We start from the raw sequence: 21,468 nt of genomic DNA on the forward strand, positions 1-21,468 counted from the left end.
GAGAGAGAGAGAGCGACTGGAGGGGAGAGAGAGAGAGAGAGAGAGAGAGAGCTGGGGGAGGGGAGACAGCCAGGAAGGCGAGGGATGGGGGAAGAGAGAGCCGGGAAAGTGGGAAGGGATTGGAGGGGAGAGAGAGAACTCCGGGAAGACGGATCGCGTTCTTCCAATCCCACCCCATTTACAACCACACCTGATTTCTCGGAAAGCTTGGTGTGTGTGTAACAAGGGATATCATTTGAGTGGAAGAAATCCAGAAGTTACGACACTGTCACTATTCACCTTATTCCTTACTACTTGGGGGATCAAGGGGTATGGCGAGAAAGCAGGAAGGGGGTACTGAAGTTGCATGTTCAGCCATGAACTCATTGAATGGCGGTGCAGGCTAGAAGGGCTGAATGGCCTACTCCTGCACCTATTTTCTATGTTTCTATATTTCTATGACTCAAATTGCATTTTGCAAAGTCACTCAGAACTTAAGCTGGGTGGTTCCAATTACACATTCCAGAGAAACTTCTGGGTGTGGCTTATCTCCCAAGGGGACCTATCAGCAATCAGGTCATATGATCATGGAGAGCCGATCAGAGCATTTTCTAGTGCAAATAGCTATGCCCATTAGTTTGAGGCAATTGGGATTTCCCTTGTAGAGATATTCACACAGATAATGAAAGGCCCCCACACCATAAGGGGTGCTAGTTTAGATTGGCAGAGTGATGAGCCAAACCTCAACACACAGAGCTGGCAGACGAGCAGAGTATTTTTTTCTCTCTCTGGGATTGGAAAACTGGTGGCGGGGAGGAACGGGAGAGAAACATAGAAACATAGAAAATAGATGCAGGAGTAGGCCATTCGGCCCTTCGAGTCTGCACCACCATTCAATAAGATCATGGCTGATCATTCACCTCAGTACCCCTTTCCTGCTTTCTCTCCATACCCCTTGATCCCTTTAGCCATAAGGGCCATATCTAACTCCCTCTTGAGAGGCTATGAGAGAGTTTAGACTTGTAATAAGAATAAGTTAGTCCTGGCAAGTATCGAGGATTGCTGGCCGTAAAATGAGTTTAGCCCATCGTAATGTATTTGGTTCATGGGTTCTTTGCTTAAGAATTCATAGCAACACATTGCTATGAAGAACTAGTTGGTTTATTAGCAAAAGGTTTAACAATCACACTGCACATTACCAGTTCATCCACCAGGCTCACAACCAGCTGTCTCATCATGGATCCCCTGAACCAAACTGGCTGGGGTTTTATTGAGTCTTGTGAATGTCACATGACTGGCTAAGCCACTCCCAACTCAACATCTCTACACACATGTAATCATACTTTACACCCATTAACAGGAGTGGAGTGACATATTAGATTTCATGTTACGAGGAGGTATATGGAATAGATTGAACTCCACTAAACGTTGTGCTATCTTCACGTATATATTGCATGTAAAATTAAACAGTTTCTTGATTTATAATTGGCCCCATTGCATTGGAGTGCTTATCAGTTCAGCAACAAAAATGTAAGCAAGCACAGCAATTTGTATGCAGCAAAGTCCTTCAAATAGTAAATGCAATAATTGACCAATTCATTTGTTTTTGGTAATTGAAGGAGGAATGTTGACCAGGACAGTGGAATAATGTTGACCAGCCCTTTGAATAATGCCATGGAATCTTTGACATCCTGGCAGATGGGGCCTGTCTTTAATGTCTCAGCTAACAGAAGAACTGCTAACAGTGCAGCACTCCAAGAATATGCTCAAGTCCTGGAGTGGGGTTCAAATCCACAACCTTTTCATTCAGGCAACTACCAACTGAGCAAGGTTGATGTTATTTTAATTTGACACTTTTCAATAAGCGGAGGGAGTTGTTCTGATGTGCTGGTCAATCAACACCACCAAAAAGAGATTAACTGATTGACTATCATATTTACTGCTTGTGGGACCTTATGCACAATTTGGCTGTAGCATTTGCCTATATAACACTTCAGAAATAATTAATTGGGTGTGAAACACTTTGGGGCATCTTGGACTTGATAAAATACCATATAATCTTTTCTTCATTCCTTTCTTCCTGCATGATTAAACGTGATGTCTAATAGAACTATACTTCAAAAAACCCTTTGCAGATAGTTACTGTGAATTTTAGATCTAATAATTATAAAGTTGATGCAGTATATATTTTTTCGAATATCACTCCTGTTGTCTCCCTAAAACTTTGTACACAGAGTTTTCGCAGGGGCTTTCCTGCTCGGTCGCTGCAACCACAGCAGCAATGCTGTGGAAATCCTGGAAAAATTATGTATACAATGATTTTTTTCCGATGATTCCTCGGTACGTCCGCTGAAGTTACAATGGCCAAGCAGGAAGATCCCTGAGGAAATTCATCCCCATAATGTTTAGTTTGAATGAACTCATTCAATACTTGTGCAACCACAGCAGTTCGTGTACACAAAAGTACCCTAAGCCCAAATACTGATCATCATTTTTAGCATTCGCTAATTTAGGGATTTTAGTGAATCCTCAATTGTGAATGATGTATGCTACAAAATGTGTAACAACAAAAGCAAAATACCGTGGATGCTGGAAATCTGCAATAAAAACAGAAAGTGCTGGAAATACTCAGTAGGTCAGGCAGCATCTGTGGAGAGAGAAACAGAGTTAACGTTTCAGGTTCTGATGAAAGGTCATAGACCTGAAACATTGGGTTGCAATTTGCGGTGGGTAATAATGATGAATGAACAACATTCGCTGTTATTACCTCTTTGAAACTGACCGCAACTTCAGGATTTAGCGCATGCGCATTCTAACGCAGAAACCCTGAAGGTGCGGCCAGTCATTTACAGCTCCAACACGGCATGGCAAAAAATAAAATGTTTAAGAAACTTTAAAAAAATTATTTAAAAAGAAATTGTTCATGATATTTCAGGTTCTACCTTATCCCCATGTGTTTGCTCTCTGTAACATTTTTAAAAAGTCAAAATAGAAGCAGGTTCTCATTTCCTGCTTCCCTGTCAGTGAGAATTCTTCAATGTGATTGGCTGATAGCAGCTTGTTAGCGTCACAGCAGAACTAGGGAATTAGGGAATCCTCATTAAACTGCAATTAAATCACTTGCGCATCAAAAAGGCAAATTTCTCAGTGATCACGAGATCTGCACATTGCTTGGATCAGTAGTAAATATTATTGTAAAAAGATGTTAAGACAACAGCTCTTAGAAATTATATCACAGAAACAACATTGTGTTAAAAAATGAATGACAATATAAGAACATAAAAACATAAGAAATAGGAACAGGAGTATGCCATGCGGCCCCTTGAGCCTGCTCCGCCATTCAATAAGATCATGGCTGATCTGATCATGGACTCAGCTCCACTTCTCTGACCACTCCCCATAACCTCTTATCCCCATATCGTTTGAGAAACTGTCTATGTCTGTCTTAAATTTATTCACTGTCCCAGCTTCCACAGCTCTCTGAGGCAGCAAATTCCACAGATTTACAACCATCTGAGAGAAGAAATTTCTCCTCATCTCAGTTTTAAATGGGCAGCCCCTTATTCTAAGATCATGCCCTCTAGTTCTAGTCTCCCCTACCAGTGGAAACATCCTCTCTGCATCCACCTTGTCAAGCCCCCTCATAATCTTATATGTTTCGATAAGATCACCTCTCATTCTTCTAAATTCCAATGAGTAGAGGCCCAACCTACTCAACCTTTCCTCATAAGTCAACCCCCTCATCTCTGGAATCAACCTAGTGAACCTTCTCTGAACTGCCTCCAAAGCAAGTATATCCTTTCGTAAATATGGAAATCAAAACTGCAGGTAGCATTCCAGGTGTGGCCTCACCAATACCCTGAATAACTGTAGCAAGACTTCCCTGCTTTTATACTCCATCCCCTTTGCAATAAAGGCCAAGATTCCATTATCTATTATTTTATTTGTCAAATCAGAACTCCTTTGTATTCATGATTTACCAGTAACTAAATTACACATACTAAATTTGTAGTAATTTAATTGTTTTCATCTGTCATAGAAACTTAGTAGCTTGTTGTTCAAATATTTCTTACATGCTTTATGTAGTTTCTTCAAAAAGTCTCTTATTTCAGATAACCAGAGATTTTAACGTTAGTGAAATTAGCATATTGATATTACTTGTGACAACAATAATATTAATGAGCTCAGTCTTGTACTAGCAGAGCTATTATGCCACTTCTGCTAAATTGGAACTTCTATAATGATTTAAGACTTTACCAATGTACAAAATATTAATCTGTGTAAATGACATTTAATTTTCTAACTCCCCAGAGGTGACAGAGAAGCTATTGAGCAAATAGCTTATGAACTTGTGGAGGATAAAACGAATGAAGGAGTTATATACTTTGAAGCTAGGTACAGTCCACACTACCTGGCAAACTGTAATGTTCATCCTATTCCATGGGGGCAATCAGAGTAAGTAGATTCAATTAAAATCATAGGTTACCATGACTTCTTTATTAGGAATAAAATGTTTTTATTCCAATAGATACTGTATAATGTTTCCACACATTTTCCTCTAGTATAATAAAACCATTGGAAAACAATATAGGTATGATTATTCACTGATGATATCCAATAGAAAGCACTTAACAAGGCTAATCTAATACTAAGATGTCTATTAAGACATTTGATTGTGAATGAAAACAAGTTATTCTAACCTTGTGCATATCATTGGTGAGGCCACAGTTAGATTATGTAATTATGAGCATCCTACCTTTAAATGACACCAACATGTTGGGAAAGACATCAAAGAGCGGTATCAATGATTGTGGAGCTTGGGGCTCTATTTTATAAATATACAGAACTCTGTATTTTTAAAATTCTTTTTCAGAATGTGGGTGTCGCTGGTAAGGCTGGAATTCATTGCCTGTCATTAGTTGCCTTGCGAAGGTAGTGGCCTGCTTGGCCACTTCAGAGGGCAGTTAAGAGTCACCACATTGATGTGGGGCAGGAGTCACGTGTAGGTCAGGCCGGGTAAGGACGGCAGGTTTCCTTCCCTAAAGAACATTCGTGAACAAATTGGGTTTTTACAACAATCCGACAGCTTCATGGTCACTTTTACTAATACCAGCTTTCCTTTTCCAGATCTTTTAAAACTAAATTCAAATTCTGAAACTACCATGGTGGATTTGAACTCCCGTTCACTGGGTTGTGTTCTTACCTCCAGACCCGATTATTTCGACACTTCCTGACTGGCTTCCCATCTTCCACCTTCCATAAACTTGAGCTCATCCAAAGCTGTGCTGCCCATATCCTAACTCGCACCAAGTCCCATTCACCTGTCATCCCTGTGCTCACTGACTTACATTGACTCCTGTTCCAGCAACACATTGATTTTAAAATTCTCATCCTTGTTTTCAAATCCTCTATGGCCTCACCCTTCCCTGGAGATGACAAAGGCATGAATGGTGGTTACAACAGCAGATTGGCTGAGGCAGGGCTGGAGACTAGAGGTCAAAGTAGGTGGTTTTTGTGACGGAGTGTATAGCAAGCTCAGCTTGGGGTCACATAGGGTGATGAAATTGTGAACTGTCTTGGTCAGCTGAGTCAATGATTGGGAAGAGGGATTAACTGAGTGGTGAGATATGGAGTTCATGGTGGGGCTGTCTGACAACACAAAGGCTGTGAAGACGTGAAGAGAGATGGCGAGTTCGAGCCGGCTGTCAGCAGCAAAATATTTGGAAGCTGAGCCTGTGTCACCAAGAGGCAGCATTGAGAAAGTGGCCAATTAAAGATCCTTGGGGGACCCCAGATATAATAGTACGGGGGTAGGAAGAGAAACCATTGCTGGCGATGGCCTGTCCGCAATTGGATAAGTAAGAGTGAAACAAAACAAGAACAGTCCCACTGAGATGGACAATGGAGGAAGGGCATTGCAGGAAGATAGTGGTCATCTGTTTCAAAAGCAGTGGGAAGGGTGAGGAGAGATAATGCAGCCAGATCTGGTGATGAATTGCACCAGATACACTCAAGTCTGCTGCATCTCATGGACTTGAGAGACACCATATGAGGTATCACACCCTCACTAATGTTGTTCCTATATATGCTGATATTATTCCTATATACAAAAAGGGAGGTAAAACAAAACCTGGGAACAATAGATCAGTCAGCTTAATGTCAGATAGGAAAGGTACTGCAATCTATACTAAAAGAAGCGATAAAGCACCTAGAGACAGAAAATATAATAAAAAATAGTCAGCATGGATTCTGAAAGGCTAAGAATACTTTGAAGAGGTAATGGAAAGAGTAGACAAGGGTAATGTAGTGGATGTCATATATTTGGATTTTCAAAAGGCCTTCAATAAGGTACCACATGGTAAGGTAATGACAAAAGTTAGGGCATGTGGAGTCAGGGGACAAATAGCTGAATGGATAGAAAATTGGCTAAAAAAATAGAAAGCAGAGAGCAGGGGTAAAGGATAGATATTCAGATTGGAGGAAGGTAGAAAGCAGTGTTCCACAAGGATCAGTACTGGGACCACTGATTCATAATTTACATTAATGATTTGGACATAAGAACAATAACTCATTATCAGAATTTGCAGATGATACCAAACTGGAGCATTTAAGCTAACAATGAGGAAGAAGGCAATATAATACATGACATTAGAAACTGGGCTGTTAAGTGACAAATTAACTTGAACATAGATAAATGTGAGGTGATGCACTTTGGTAGGAAAAATAGAAACATCACTGACACCTTAGAAAATAAGGGAGAGAAATTGGGGTACTTTGCGCCTCCCGTTAGCATCGCCTGAGGGCGCTAATAGGGCGCAAATGGGTTTTCAACGTCGGAGGTAATTAGGCAGAGAGAAAGACTGTAAAATGTGGCCAGAGAGGAGGTCCAACAGGCTGTCAACAGGAGACCTTACCTGTATTCCGGCAGAGTTCTCCGACATCAGTTTCAATGAGGAACAGTGTATTCGAAGGTTGCACTTCAACAACGATGTGGTCACTGAGCTTTGCCACCTCCAGTAACCAGATCTCAAGCCTCAGGCCAGGATGAGGACGGCTCTCTCAGTGGAAGTCAAGGTCACCATCGCGCTCAATTTCTATGCCAGTGAATCCTTCCAGTGTGCAACAGGAGAAATCTCCAACATCTCCCAGTTTTCCATCCATTGCTGCATCTGCGAGGTCACAGATGCTCTCTGCAGAAGGAGAAAGGACTACATTTCCTTCCCCATCACCAGAGAGAAGCAGCTGGAGCATGTATATGGCTTTGCCAGGATAGTGGGCTTCCCCATGGTGCAAGGTGCCATTGACTGCACCCACGCCGCTTTGCAGGCATCGCATAACAATCCTGAAGTATTCTGTAACTGCAAAGGCTACCACTCACTTAATATGCAACTGGTGTGCAACCACACACACCAAAATCTCACCATCATGCCCACTATCCTGGCAGCAGCCATGATGTATTTATCCTGTGCCAGACCGATATGCCAGCTCTCTTCCAGCCTCCACATCAAGCTCGCGGCTGGCTGCTCATAGACAAGGGCTATCCACTCTCCTCCTGGCTCATGACTCTCCTCCGCAAACTTAAAACTCCTGCCCAGCTCTCATATAATGAGAGCCATGCTCTCTGCAGAAGGAGAAAGGACTATGTTTCCTTCCCCATCACCAGAGAGAAGCAGCTGGAGCATGTATATGGCTTTGCCAGGATAGTGGGCTTCCCCATGGTGCAAGGTGCCATTGACTGCACCCACGTCGCTTTGCAGGAACATCACTGAGCAGACCATCGGAGTGCTCAAGCAACAGTTCCACTGCCTTGACCGCTCAGGAGGAATCCGCCAGTACTCACCTGAGCAGGTGTCCATTTTCATCATCATCTGCTGCATGCTGCACAACTTGGTCATCATGAGGGAACAGCCATTGCCACCAGGCATAGCTCCACCACCTCAGGAGGAGGAACAGGAAGAGGAGCAGGAGCAGGAAGAGAACATAAGAAATAAGAGCAGGAGTAGGCCATTTGGCCCCTCAAGGCTTCTCTGCCATTTAATAAGATCATAGAAACATAGAAGTTTACAGCGCAGAAGGAGGCCATTATGGCCCATCGTGTCCTCGCTGGCCGACAAAAAGCCGCACGGCCCTTGATCAGCGGCCCTAAAGGTTACATATAAACCTATGAGCAATGACGGAAAGGCAAAGAGAACCCAGTCCAACCAGTCCGCCTCACACAACTGTGATACCCCTTATACTGAAACATTCTACACTCCACCTCAACCGGAGGCATGTGATCTCCTGGGAGAGGCAAAAACCAGATAAAAACCCAGGCGACTTTAGGAAGAAAAAAATCTGGGAAAATTCCTCTCCGACCCATCCAGGCGATCAAAACTAGTCCAGGAGATCACCCTGGCCGTATTCGATTTCCTGCAGTACTTACCATTATATCTGCGCTGTCCAACAAAAGGTCATCCAGTCTAATCCCAATTACCAGCTCTAGGTCTATAACCCTGCAGATTACGGCACTTCAAGTGCCTATCCAACCATCTCTTAAAAGTGGTGAGGGTTTCTGCATCCATCACTCTTCCAGGCAGCAAGATCCAGATCCCCATAATCCTCTGCATAAAGAAGCCTCCCCCTCGAATCCCCTCTAAACCTTCCACCAACCACCTTAAAATTATGCCCCCTCGTAATAGACCCTCCACCAATGGCAGTAGACCCTTACTATCCACTATGTCCAGGCCCCTCAATATTTTGTACACCTCAATGATGTCTCCTCTCAACCTCCTCAGTTCCAATGAGAACAAACCCAGCCTATCCAATCTGTCCTCATAACTAAGATTCTCCATTCCAGGCAGCATCCTAGTAAATCTCCTCTGCACCCTCTCTAGTGCAATCATGTCCTTCCTATAATATGCCGACCAGAACTGCACGCAGTACTCGAGCTCGAGCTGTGGCCTAACCAATGTATTATACAATTTAAGCATAACCTCCCTGCTCTTATATTCTATGCCTCGGCCAATAAAGGCAAGCATTCCATATGCCATCTTAACCACCTTATCCACCTGGCCTGCTACTTTCAGGGATCTATGGACAAGCACCCCAAGGTCCCTTTGTTCATCTACGCTATTAAGTGGCCTACTGCCGAATGTGTATAAACCTTTCCTTATTAGCTCTCCCAAAGTGCATCACCTCATACTTCTCTGAATTAAATTCCATTTGCCACTGCTCTGCCCACCTGACCAGTAGATTGATATCCTCCTTCGTGTTGTCTGCAAACTTCTTAATCATACTCCCTATATTCAAATCTAAATCGTTGATATATACCACAAAAAGCAAGGGACCCAATACTGAACCCTGTGGAACCCCACTGGAAACATCCTTCCAGTCACAAAATCATTACCCTTTGCTTCCTACCTCCGAGCCAATTTTGGATCCAACTTGCCACTTTGCCCTGGATCCCATGGGCTTTAACCTTCATGACCAGTCTACCATGTGGGACCTTATCAAAACCCTTGCTAATGTCCATATATACTATGCACTATCCTCCGACCCTCTTGGTTACCTCCTCAAAAAATTCAATCAGGTTAGTCAAACACGATCTTCCCTTAACAAATCCGTGCTGACTGTCTCGAATTAATCCTTGCCTATCCAAATGCAGATTTATCCTGACTTTCAGGATTTTTTCGAATAGTTTTCCCACCACTGAGGTTAGGCTGACAGGCCTGTAATTACTTGGCTTATCCCTTTGTCCTTCTTAAATAAGGGTAGTACATTAGCAGTCCTCCAATCCTCCGGCACCATGCCCATATCCAGAGAGGACTGGAAAATGATGGTCAAGGCCTCTGCTATTTCCTCGTTTACTTCGCTCAACAGCCTGGGATGCATTTCATCCAAGCCTGGGGACTTATCTACTTTCAAAGCTGCTAAACCCCTTAATACTTCCCCTCTCACTATATTTATTTCATCCAGAATATTACACATCTCCTCTATAGCAGTATCTGCATTACCTCTTTCCTTTGTGAAAACAGATGCAAAGTATTCGTTAAGAACCCTATCTACATTTTCTGCCTCTACACAAAGATTACCCTCATGGTCTCTAATAGGCCCTACCCTTTCTTTAGTTACCCTCTTACTCTTAATATATTTATAGAACATCTAATTTTACTGACCAAGAATTTCTCATGCTCTCTCTTAGCATTCCTAATATCCTTTTTAATTCTGTCTCTTAACTTTCTATATTCTTCTAAAGATTCTTAAGTATTTAGCCGTTGATATATTACATAAGCGTCCCTTTTTTTCTTAATCCTCCCCTGTAAGTCCCGAGACATCCAGGGGCCTCTAGAATTATTTTTCCCAGCCTTATTCTTTAAGGGCACATGTTTGGCCTGAGCCTTCCGGATCGCCTCCTTGAATGCCTCCCACTGTTTTGACACTGATTTACCGAGTAGCTGTTTCCAGTCCACTATAGCCAAATCATTCCTTAACTTAGCAAAATTAGCTTTTACCCAATTTGGAACTTTTATTCCAGGCCTATTCTTGTCCTTATCCATAACCAACTTGAATCTGAAAGAATTATGGTCACTGGTACCCAAGTGCTCTCCCACTAATACCCATCCCTTCAACCTGCCCAGCTTCATTCCCCAAAACTAAATCCGTTTCTATGTTGCTAGGACCCTCTGAGGGAAGAAATTCCTCCTTATCTCAGTTCTATAAGGGTGACCCTTTATTCTGAAATTATGCCTCCTAGGTCCAGATTCCCCCACGAGTGGAAACACCCTCTCTGCATCTACCTTGTTGTGCCCTCTCAGTATCTTATATGTTTCAATAAAATCACCTCTCCTTCTTCTAAACTCCAGTGAATTTAGGCCCAACCTACTCAACCTTTCTTCATAAGTCAACCCCCCTCATCTCAGGAATCAACCTGGTGAACCTTCTGTGAACAGCCTCCAATTCAAGTATATCCCTCCTCAAATAATTCATGATTACTTGCTATACCTGCATACTAACTTTTTGTGTTTCATGCACAAGAACCCCCAGGTCCCTTTGTACTGCAGCATTTTGTAATCTCTCTCCATTTAAATAATAATTTTATCTTTTATTTTTCTTGCCAAAGTGGATAACTTCACACTTTCCCACATTATACTCCATCTGCCAAATGTTTTCCCACTCACTTAGCCTGTCTATATCCCTTTGCAGATTATTTGTGTGCTCAAAACTTGCTTTCCTACCTATCTTTGTATCATCAGCAAACTTGGCTACATTACACTCGGTACCTTCATCCAAGACATTAATAAAGATTGTAAATAGTTGAGACCCCAACAGTGATTCCTGTGGCACCCCACTAGTTACAGTTTGCCAACCGGAAAATGATCCATTTATCTCGACTTTCTGTTTTCTGTTAGTTAGCCAATCCTCTATCCATGCTAATATATTACCCCAACCCCGTGAGCTCTTATCTTGTGCAGTAACCTTTTATGTGGTACCTTATCAAATGCCTTCTGGAAATCCAAATACACCACATCCACTGGTTTCCCCTTGAGCCTGCTCCGCCATTTAATACGATCTTGGCTGATCCGATCATGGACTCAGGTCCATTTCCCTGCCCGCTCCCCATAACCCCTTATTCTCTTATCGGTTAAGAAACTGTCTATCTTTGTCTTAAATTTATTCAAGATCTCAGCTTTCACATCTCTGAGGCAGCGAATTCCACAGATTTACAACCCTCTCAGAAAATACATTTTTCCTCATCTCAGTTTTAAATGGGCGGCCCCTTATTCTAACATTATGCCCCATAGTTCTAGTCTCTCCCATCAGTGGAAACATTGGCCCCAAGTTTCGCCATGATTTGCTCCTGATTTTTAGGAGCAACTGGTGTAGAACGGAGTATCTTAGAAATCGGAATTTTCGCCATTTAGTTTGCTCCAGTTCTAGTCAGTTAGAACAGTTTCACTTTGGAACAGAATTTTTTTTTCAAAAGGGGGCATGTCCGGCCACTTATGCCCGTTTTCAAAGTTTCATCAGTGAAAACTTACTCCAAACTAACTTAGAATGGAGTAAGTGAAGATTTTTTGTACGCTCGAAAAAGCCTTGTCTACACTTTAGAAAATCAGGCGTAGGTTACAAATCAGGCGTAGGGAATGGTGGGGGGGGGGGGGGGGGTTAAAGGGAAGTTTACAAACATTAAACACTTCAGTTTTACATATAAAGAGCCATCATCAATAATAAATGATAAAAACATCAATAAATCAACCAATAAATCAATCAAAAAAAATTAATAAGAAATATATATATTTTTAAATCAATAAATAAAACATTTTCTACTCACCGACTGCAGCACCGGGAGCCCTCCAACAGCATGCTGGGATGCCCCCCCCCCCCCCCAGTGTGTCTCTGTCAGTGTCTCTATCTCTCTGTCTGTCAGTGTCTGTGTTTCTGACAGCGAGAGGAGGGGGGTAGAGGGGGGGAGCAGAGGGAGGGATGGGAGAGAGGAGGGATGGGGGGGGAGCAGAGGGAGGGATGGGAGAGAGGAGGGATGGGGGAGAAGAAGGGGAGGAGGAAAGGGGGGAAAGGAGATGGGGGGGGGAAATGAGATGGGAGGGTGGAGAAAGGAGATGGGGGGGGAAAGGAGAAGGGGTGGAAAGGAGATGGCGGGGGTGGGGGGAAAAAAAGGGGGAGGGAGGCTGAACGGGCCGGTCCCAAGACTTCGGGTAGGGCCCGTCCCCAGCACCAGATTTACAGGTAGGTGGCATTGGGTCAGGTCGGGTCGGGGGGAGCACGGGTCGGGGTCGGGGGGGTGGTCGGAGGGAGGTCGGTTCGGATCGGGGGGAGGGAGGGAGAGGGAGGTCAGGTCGGGTCCAGTCGGTGGGGGGGTGGGGGGGAAAGCGGGAGTCGGGGGGGAAAGCGGGAGTCCGGTCCGGTGGCGGGGGCGGGGGCGGGGGGGGGGGAAGCGGGAGTCAGGTCGGGTCCGGTCCAGGGGCGGGGGGGATAGCGGGAGTCGGGTCGGTGTCGGGTCCGGGGGCGGGAAGCGGGAGTCGAGTCGGGTCGGGAGGAAGCAGGAGCTGGGCGTGGGAGGAGCCTTATGCACGCAGCCCCAGTGAGCCCATTCGGCCAGGGCTAGGGGCTGCATGCTTCGGCCCCTCCCACACTGTTTTCAGCACAGGGACCTGGCTCCGCCCCCTACAGCTCGTGCTGCGCTGCGCCGCGCCGAGCTGCAAACGACCTGCAGGGAGCTGGAGAATCTGGAAGTTTTTTTTAGGCGCACTTTGTGACGCGAAAAACGGGTGTCCAGGTCGGGTCGGCGCCGTTCTAGGCGCGGCTCGAAACTTGGGCCCATTCTCTCTGCAACCACCTTGTCAAGCCCCCTCATAATCTTATACGTTTCGATAAGATCACCTCTCATTCTTCTGAATTCCAATGAGTAGAGGCCCAACCTACTCAACCTTTCCTCATAAGTCAACCCCCTCATCTCCGGAATCAACCTAGTGAACCTTCTCTGAACTGCCTCTAAAGCAAGTATATCCTTTCATAAATATGGAAATAAAAACTGCACGCAGTATTCCAGGTGTGGCCTCACCAATACTCTGTATAACTGTAGCAAGACTTCCCTGCTTTTATACTCCATCCCCTTTGCAATAAAGGCCAAGATTCCATTGGCCTTCCTGCTCACTTGCTGTACCTGCATACTAACCTTTTGTGTTTCATGCACAAGTACCCCCAAATCCTGCTGTACTACAGCACTTTGCAATCTTTCTCCATTTAAATAATAACTTGCTCTTTGATTCATTCTGCCAAACCTCACACTTTTTAACATTATACTCCATTGGACAAATTTTTGCCCACTCACTTAGCCTGTCTGTGTCCTTTTGCAGATTTTTGTGTTCTCCTCACACACTGCTTTTCCTCCCATCTTTGTATCGTCAGCAAACTTGGCTACATTACACTCAGTCCCTTCTTCCAAGCTGTTAATATAGATTGTAAATAGTTGGGATCCCAGCACTGATCCCTGCGGCACCCCACTAGTTACTGAATGCCAACCCGAGAATGAACCATTTATCCTGACTCTGTTTTCTGTTCGTTAGCCAATCCTCTATCCATGCTAATATATAACCCTCAACCTCGTGAACTTTTATCTTATGCAGTAACCTTTTATGTGGCACCTTGTCAAATGCCTTCTGGAAGTCCAAATAAACCACATCCACCCTGCTCGTTACATCCTCAAAGAACTCCCACAAATTTGTCAAACATGATTTTCCTTTCATAAAACCATGCTGACTCTGCTTGATTGCATTATGATTTTCCAAATGTCCTGCTACTGCTTCCTTAATAATGGACTCCAGCATTTCCCAATGACAGATGTTAGGCTAACTGGTCAGTAGTTTTTCTGCTTTCTGTCTCCCTCCTTTTTAAAAAATGGGCATTACGTTTGCGGTTTTCCAATCCACCAGGACCTCGCCAGAATCCAGAGAATTTTGGTAAATTGCAACCAATGCATTCACTATCTCTGCAGCCACTTCTTTTAAGACCCTAGGATGCAGGCCATCAGGTCCAGGGGATTTGTCCACCTTTAGTCACATTATTTTACCGAGTACTTTTTCTTTAGTGACAGTGATTGTTTTAAGTTCCCCCCTCCCTACAGCCCCTTGATTATCTGTTATTGGGATGTTTTTAGTGTCTTCTACCATGAAAACCGATACAAAATATTTGTTCAAAGTCTCTGGGCTAGACTTTCCACTTTTGTGCAGATCGCCCAAAAATGGGCATTATTTCCAGTATTGGCAGTAAATATGGGTTTTGAAATCATCGGATTATTGTCCATTTTCAAAACTACAACTTTCCATTTTATAAAATGGGTGTTACCATGAGCAATCTGAAATGGGCGTTAGCGTTAAATTTTTTGACCTTCTGCCGTAAACTGTTGCCGTCTATAGCAATGCCATGGCAACGGTCATTTCCCACGTTTAAGGGGGCCAGGGGTCATCAATACATGCGCAGAAGAGGAGAGAGAGAGAGAGGGAGCAGAGAGGTATTGAAAGTGTGTGTAGGCGTGTTGTGTGCTTGTTTGGCTGTTGTGGGAGGTAGGAGGGAGATTTACCAGCAGCAAAAAGACTTGTGAGCACAAATAACATTGTTCCCACGGAGTTTTGGGGGAAAATAAATATAGTTAAAATGGAAGGGTTGGAGGAGATGACACAGCACGCTATGGAGACTGAGGATGCTGGCGAAAGCAGTGAGGTAGGAGAGGAACTATTGGGAGGACGAAAACGAGCTCTGAGATTCTCCGACGAGGCATATGCCTCCCTCCTGCAGGGGTCATGCTGGGGTCAATTGACCTGGGGTGTGCATGGGAAGTCCACCCCAAACGTCTACCAGAAGATATGAGTCAAGATAGCCAAAGTAGTCTCGTCGGCGATGAACAAAGTGCGTGAGGGCAACCAGTATCGCAAGCGCTGGAACGACCTTGTCGGATCTGCCAGAGTAAGTATTACATTTATTTACATGTACTTATATATTTATATAATTTGAATTGTAAGCATAATGAGTGATGAAAATCAGATGTGATGTCTTGCACTTATACCGGGAATGTTTTACTCAAAGCCTGCATTGACGGTGTCTTTAGGTAAATAATAATTTTCGTAATAATCATGATTAAATCTGTCGGTTATGTGTTGTATCAATCTCTGTGACAGTACCTAGCAATGATCTCATGCCATGTTGTGCTGCTGCTACCTTTTACAGAAGAAGCTTTCGAAGAATCGGGCCAAGCAGTGGTGAACGGATGGCGGGTCACCAGTCATTATCGAGCTCACCGACAACGAGGAGCAGGCGCTGGCACTAGTGGGGAACCACCCCCGGTCGGCCACGCAAGCAGCAGCAGAATCTGATGTGATGCCACGTGAGTAAAGTATACACCATTGCATGATGTAAAGTCAATAGATGCCACACCCTCTCATATCCGACCAATAATGTATGATAAATGATTGATGAAAGTATAATATAAATAATGATGGAATGATGGCCTAATGAGAAACATTGCAATGCAGAATTTGGTGATGGTCATGAAATGTGATATCTGTGATGATTTTGATAGCGATAGTCCTTTTGTCACCATATGCTGTGTGTAGCGCTGGAATCACCTTGTGACCCTAGCACTCCCTTCTCAAATAACCTTATTTATGTTTTGTAGCTCGGCCAGCAACGCGGTCCCACGCAAGACCACTGAGTCCAGGAGCTGGGCTTCCGGAGCCGGAGTCGCCGGACGATCGTCCATCTGGTGCTGAGAAGCCCAGATTCTCGCCCATGGAGCTGCTGGGTGCCTTCCCCAAGGATGAGTGCGGACTTCGAGGAGCGTGCATCGCCAAGCTCCAGAATGCATTCGACACCATTTACATCTCGTGCTCCTGTGGCCATGCCCACCGTGGAGGTACTGGGCCCAAGCACCTTGCCGCAGGGCACCCGAGGTGTCTCCATGACGGCGCCGACCACGCGGAGGTTGGTTTGACGCAGCAGGTCTGCTCCACGAGCGGCAGATCTCAGCGGGGACATGGTCCACTTGTCCAGGAGGAGTGTTGCCATAGGTCAGCAGATCCTACAGACAATGGGGGACATATCCCAACAGCTGGCCAGCATGTCCGCCACCATGACTAAGTATGTGCCGTGGATGGCGGAGGCCCTGGAGGTGATTGCCAGGAACACTCCTGGCAGAGGCCTCCCAAGGTCCCGGAGCACGGCACTGCACCCCAAGGTGTCGCACCCCCATTGTCAACGACACATGAGAGCCAGGAGGAAGTTCCCATCTTGGTTCCGTCCTCTCTCGTATCTGGCCAACCAACAGTTCTGCCGTCATCCCCCTCAATGAAGCAACGCCTGATGAGTTCCTCGGTAAGATGGCTTGGAGTCAGGAGGGAAAGGGGAAGGGGTAGAGGTGGGTAGGAGAAGCGGGGGGGAAGGAAACTGAGGTGCATGGCCGCAGGAGTTGTATTGGTCACAGTAATTTTATGTTGTGGTTGCTATTTTGTTGGAAGGTTTGGGGGAAGGGGGTACCTTGTTTTTTTGCATTTGTGTTCTTTGATTATGAAGTTTTGTTGGAAGTGTGAACACTTCTATGAATTATATGAATGTCATCAATTTGTTGTGAGGTGGGGTGTTTTTTACAGTTATAATTATGATATTATACAAATGTTCTCATTAAATGTTTTTTATTTCACATAACCTTATTGCGCATTGTCTCAGATAAGGCCACTTCTCCCTGTAAGTGCGTGGGGTGTAAGTTCTTGTCCTCCACCTCAGTTTGCCACCTCTTTGTCTGGGCACATAATGCTCTTGAATATACCTTCTGCCATCTCTTGTCTGCAGCATTAGTGTAGTCATCAAGACAGGCTGAGAAATTACAGGCCCCATTACAATCACAATCAGTATTATACCTATTGTTCACAAACAATACATTTACCGACTAACACACCTAAAATAACTTCAAATCGTCCACAGTATGATAAGATATTTGTTCAGATGTTCAATTCACTTAAAAGAACTGCATAGTACATCAAAACTCCCCAGAACTTGAAGCAGCCTTTTATATGAACCGACCTCCGATTTACAACATTGCGTCCATACCGCTGGGTATAGTTCAGATGAGAGCAACTTTTTCTCAGCGGGTTTTTCGGCGAGCGATATTTTCGGTGATATGCAGCCGAGGTGCCGAAAGTAATGCTCGGCGATATTATGGACGTTAGTTTCGCCCATTCTGATCTTTACGGAAAAAAAAGTGGGCAGGTGGTATTATTAATTCTTGGCGTTAACTACATGCTGAAAGTAACGCTGGGTGATAAGTCAGCGATACATGGGCGTTAGTTTCTATTTTGTTGCTAAATGGGCGATAGCTGGGCGTCATACCTCATCTCGGCATTAAAATGGACGTTATCGATGCAAAATAAGTGGAAAGTTGAGGCCTCTGCCATTTCCCTGTTCCCCATTATTATCCTCTAAGGGACCAACATTTACTTTAGCTACCTTCTTCCTTTATATATACACCTGTAGAAGCTCTTACTATCTGTTTTTATATTTCTTGCTAGTTTATTCTCAAAATCCATCTTCTCTCTCTTTTAGTTGTCCTTTGCTGGTTTTTAAAAATGTCCCAATCCTCCGGCTTCCCACTAATCTTGGCAAAATTGTACGCCATTGTTTTCAATTTGATACCATCCTTTACTTCCTTAGTTAGCCACGGATGGTTCTCTCTTCTCAAAGTCTTTCCTCTCACAGGAATATATTTTTGTTGAGAGTTATGAAATATCTCCTTAAATGTCTACCGTCTCACTTTAATCTGTTATCCCAGTCCAACTCTGCCTTCATACGTTTGTAATTGTCTTTATTTAAGATCAGGATACTGGTTCGAGACCCAACTTTCTCATCCTCCAACTGAATTTGAAATTCAACCATGCTATGATCACTCTTTCCTAGAGGATCCTTTAATAGGAGATCATTTATCCATCCTGTCTCATTGCACAGCACCAGTCTAAGATAGCCTGCTTCCTGGTTGGTTCCACAATGTACTGTTCAAGGAAACCATCCTGGATACAGAGGAGCAGGAGGAGGAGGACAAGAAGCAACAACAGCAGCGATGGAGGAGGTAGGCACTCAATCGGCATTCTGCAAGGGTGGTCTGCGACTGCCTCAGACAGTTTTCCAAAGAATTCCATCCTATTTCCTGGTTGCTCTGCACATCCCCATCAGCTCATCAATTTCCCCTTCCATACCACAGCTCCAAAACTGAAATAAGAGACAGCACCAAATATGCACCATTCCAATTAAAATTTATCTCATAACATTCACCACAATTAAAGAACAATTAAATTTAAGAATTACGCTTGTGCAATATCTTATATCCCCTCTTAACACTGGCTTTATCTATTCTAGAACTCCTTCGTAGTCTGTCCCCTGTGGCTGCAGCACGGCTGGTGGCAGGCTGCTGAGTGTCAGGGCCAGAGACAATAGATGGCCTTGCAGGACACCCTCAACCAGCTGTGGGCCTGGAAGACTTGGCTGTAGGCTGCAACACCTCACCGGTGGCAGTCTGGGCTGGTTGGGTGACAGGCAGCAGCAATGGCGCAGTGGCAGTGGGGCGCTCAGGAATGCTGTCATCCTGAGAGAGGTCAGCAGGTTCCTGCTCCACTGACCCAGTGCCACTCCCTGGGGCAGCACTTCAGCATCCCTCCCAATCTTCTGGAGCATAGATTGGTGGCCTGCTGCAACACCATGAGATCCCCAGTCGACTGTGGTGGACCCAGTGGCAATGGCAATAGTCAGAGCTCGTGTATCATCCAGCTGAGACTGCATGAGAGCAGTCTGCGACTCAATGCCACCAAGCATTGTCTGCATTACAGCACTAAGATGTTGCATTGCTTCCACCTGTTCTACAACAGAAGCTGCCACATCACCCATGATACGCGTTATGAGGTCTGGATCCGCACAGTCTCTCTGGAAATTTACCATCGTCTGCAGACTGGAAATGATGGGCTCCATGGTGTGCGCAGATCTCTGTGCAATGTTGGAGGCGGACTCCTCCACGCTCCCTACCACCACAGAGAGGCTGTCGGGCACCCCTGCCATTGCACCCATCATGTCAGAGTGCATGACCATCACTCCATCGAGGTCCTCATCTGGGTCCTGTGCAGCAGAAGTCACATGCGAACTCTCCCTCAGGGGAGCTGGCTCCCGAGCTACCCTTCGCCCCGCCCCCCCCCCCCACTTGGCCTTGCTCCAGCCTGTTAGGCCCCGGTGCATCACCCAGTGCACTACTAAGCTAACCTCTAACGACCACGTAGTGCCAGTCTCTGAGCTGGTGCCGGCGGGTGAGAGATGCAATGACACGGTTCTTGGGTCGTCCTCGTCCTCGTCCTCGTCAGTATCGTGGGTGGGGGCTCAGGGACAGGCTGATCATCTACTTGCTGATTATCTGAAAGCATAAATGTCATAAGACTCGCGTTAAGGTGAAGGTGGGAGGCAGGAATGGAGCAAGGAAGGCAGATAGTATCAGGAGCTGGAAAGTGGTAAAGCCTTCTGGTGTGAGGGGGAAGGGAGATGATAAAAGGAGAGGGAATAAAGATACCTTTGTTACTCCCAGTGGGGTCGACAGCCACAACGCCCATCACCTGTTGCCCATTGAGCTGCAGCACTCGCTCCTCCAGGTCAGACAACTGTTGGAGCTGAGCTTCACCCCCACCTGTCCTCTGCTGTTCTGTCCGATTGTGTGCCATCTTGGCCTGCAAAAGAAAGAAATTTGTGTGAATAAGAGTCCAGCTACATGTGCGGGAAATATGCCTGCCATCATTGAATAGCTGTGAATGTAGGCAAGACATGAGATGAGAATGTGAGTTTGAGTAGCTGCACATGTTTGGTGCGTGAGTGATGGGGCGGTGGTGGTTTGTGCTGTGTGCACAGACAGAGGTTCAGAGGCTGGTATGTCAGAGATAGGTTGGAAGCATGTACTTACCTTGACTACCCGACTGAGGTCGTTGAATTACTTCCGGCACTGTGTGAGGGTTCGTTGAACTACAGTGTGAACTGAAAGCTCCTCTGCCACTTCCCTCTACATTGACCTGGGGCAATGGCCTCCTTCCACTTGCCAGGAAGAGCGCTTCCATCCTTCATTCAACTGCTCCCACCAGTGCCTCCAATGCCATATAAGTAAAACAACAAGCTCTCTCCCTTACAGCTAGTTTAGCATACCAAAACGTTCTTCCATTTCCTCTCTGGTCTCCGACAAACGCAGCACTGTTGAAAATGAGCAGTTGCAGCTTGATATAACCTCCCCTTTAAGTGCTGGAATGTACCACTGTGAAGGACTGATGGATGATTGCTGAATGCAAATCACCTGAAATTGATAGCACTCTGGTGTTAACGCCCCTGCAGTGCCTCACTAAGGTAATTAGCACTTAATTTACCATTCTTCCTTCCTGGGGCGCTAAAGCCCAATTTAGAAGTTAAGATTTATTTGCGCCTGCCACTAAATTTCCAAAATTTAAAAAGATAGCGCCCCAAACGAATTTCTCTGCCTAAGAAACTGAATGGGGTAGAAGAGCAAAGGGATCTAGGGATACAGGTGAACAAATCATTAACAGCAGCATCGCAGGTCAGCAAAGCAATTAAAAATGCTAACAAAGCACTGGGATTTATTTCTCTGCGTACAGAATTCAAAAGTAGTGAAGTTATGTTAAACTTGTATAGGACCCTGGTGAGTCTGCACTTAGAGTACTGTGCACAGTTCAGGTCTCCATACTATAAAAAGGACATGGAAGCACTGGAGAAAGTGCAAGAAAGATTTACAAGGATGGTACCAGAAATGAGAGCTTACAGCTACAGAAAGATTGAACAGGTTGGGCTTTTGTCTTTAAAAAAGAGAAGACTTAGAGATGACCTGACAGAGGTTTTTAAATGATGAATTGGTTGGACAGCATAGATGTGGAGAAAATGGCTGGAATCTTTACCTTAGAGTCAGGGCGAGTGCATGCA

At 45.0% G+C, this 21,468-nt stretch overlaps 1 protein-coding gene across 1 annotated transcript in view; it reads left to right on the forward strand.

The window, feature by feature from the left end:
* LOC139265963 (adenosine deaminase-like) overlaps nt 1-21,468 on the forward strand; it is a 128,829-nt gene that overhangs the window by 26,520 nt on the left and 80,841 nt on the right. The window contains exon 2 of the mRNA XM_070883651.1: nt 4,289-4,434. Within this exon, the coding sequence (XP_070739752.1) occupies nt 4,289-4,434 (146 nt within the window). The remainder of the gene's footprint in view (nt 1-4,288; nt 4,435-21,468) is intronic.

This window comes from Pristiophorus japonicus, chromosome 1 (assembly GCF_044704955.1).
Source record: "Pristiophorus japonicus isolate sPriJap1 chromosome 1, sPriJap1.hap1, whole genome shotgun sequence".
NCBI classification, from domain to species: Eukaryota; Metazoa; Chordata; class Chondrichthyes; family Pristiophoridae; genus Pristiophorus; species Pristiophorus japonicus.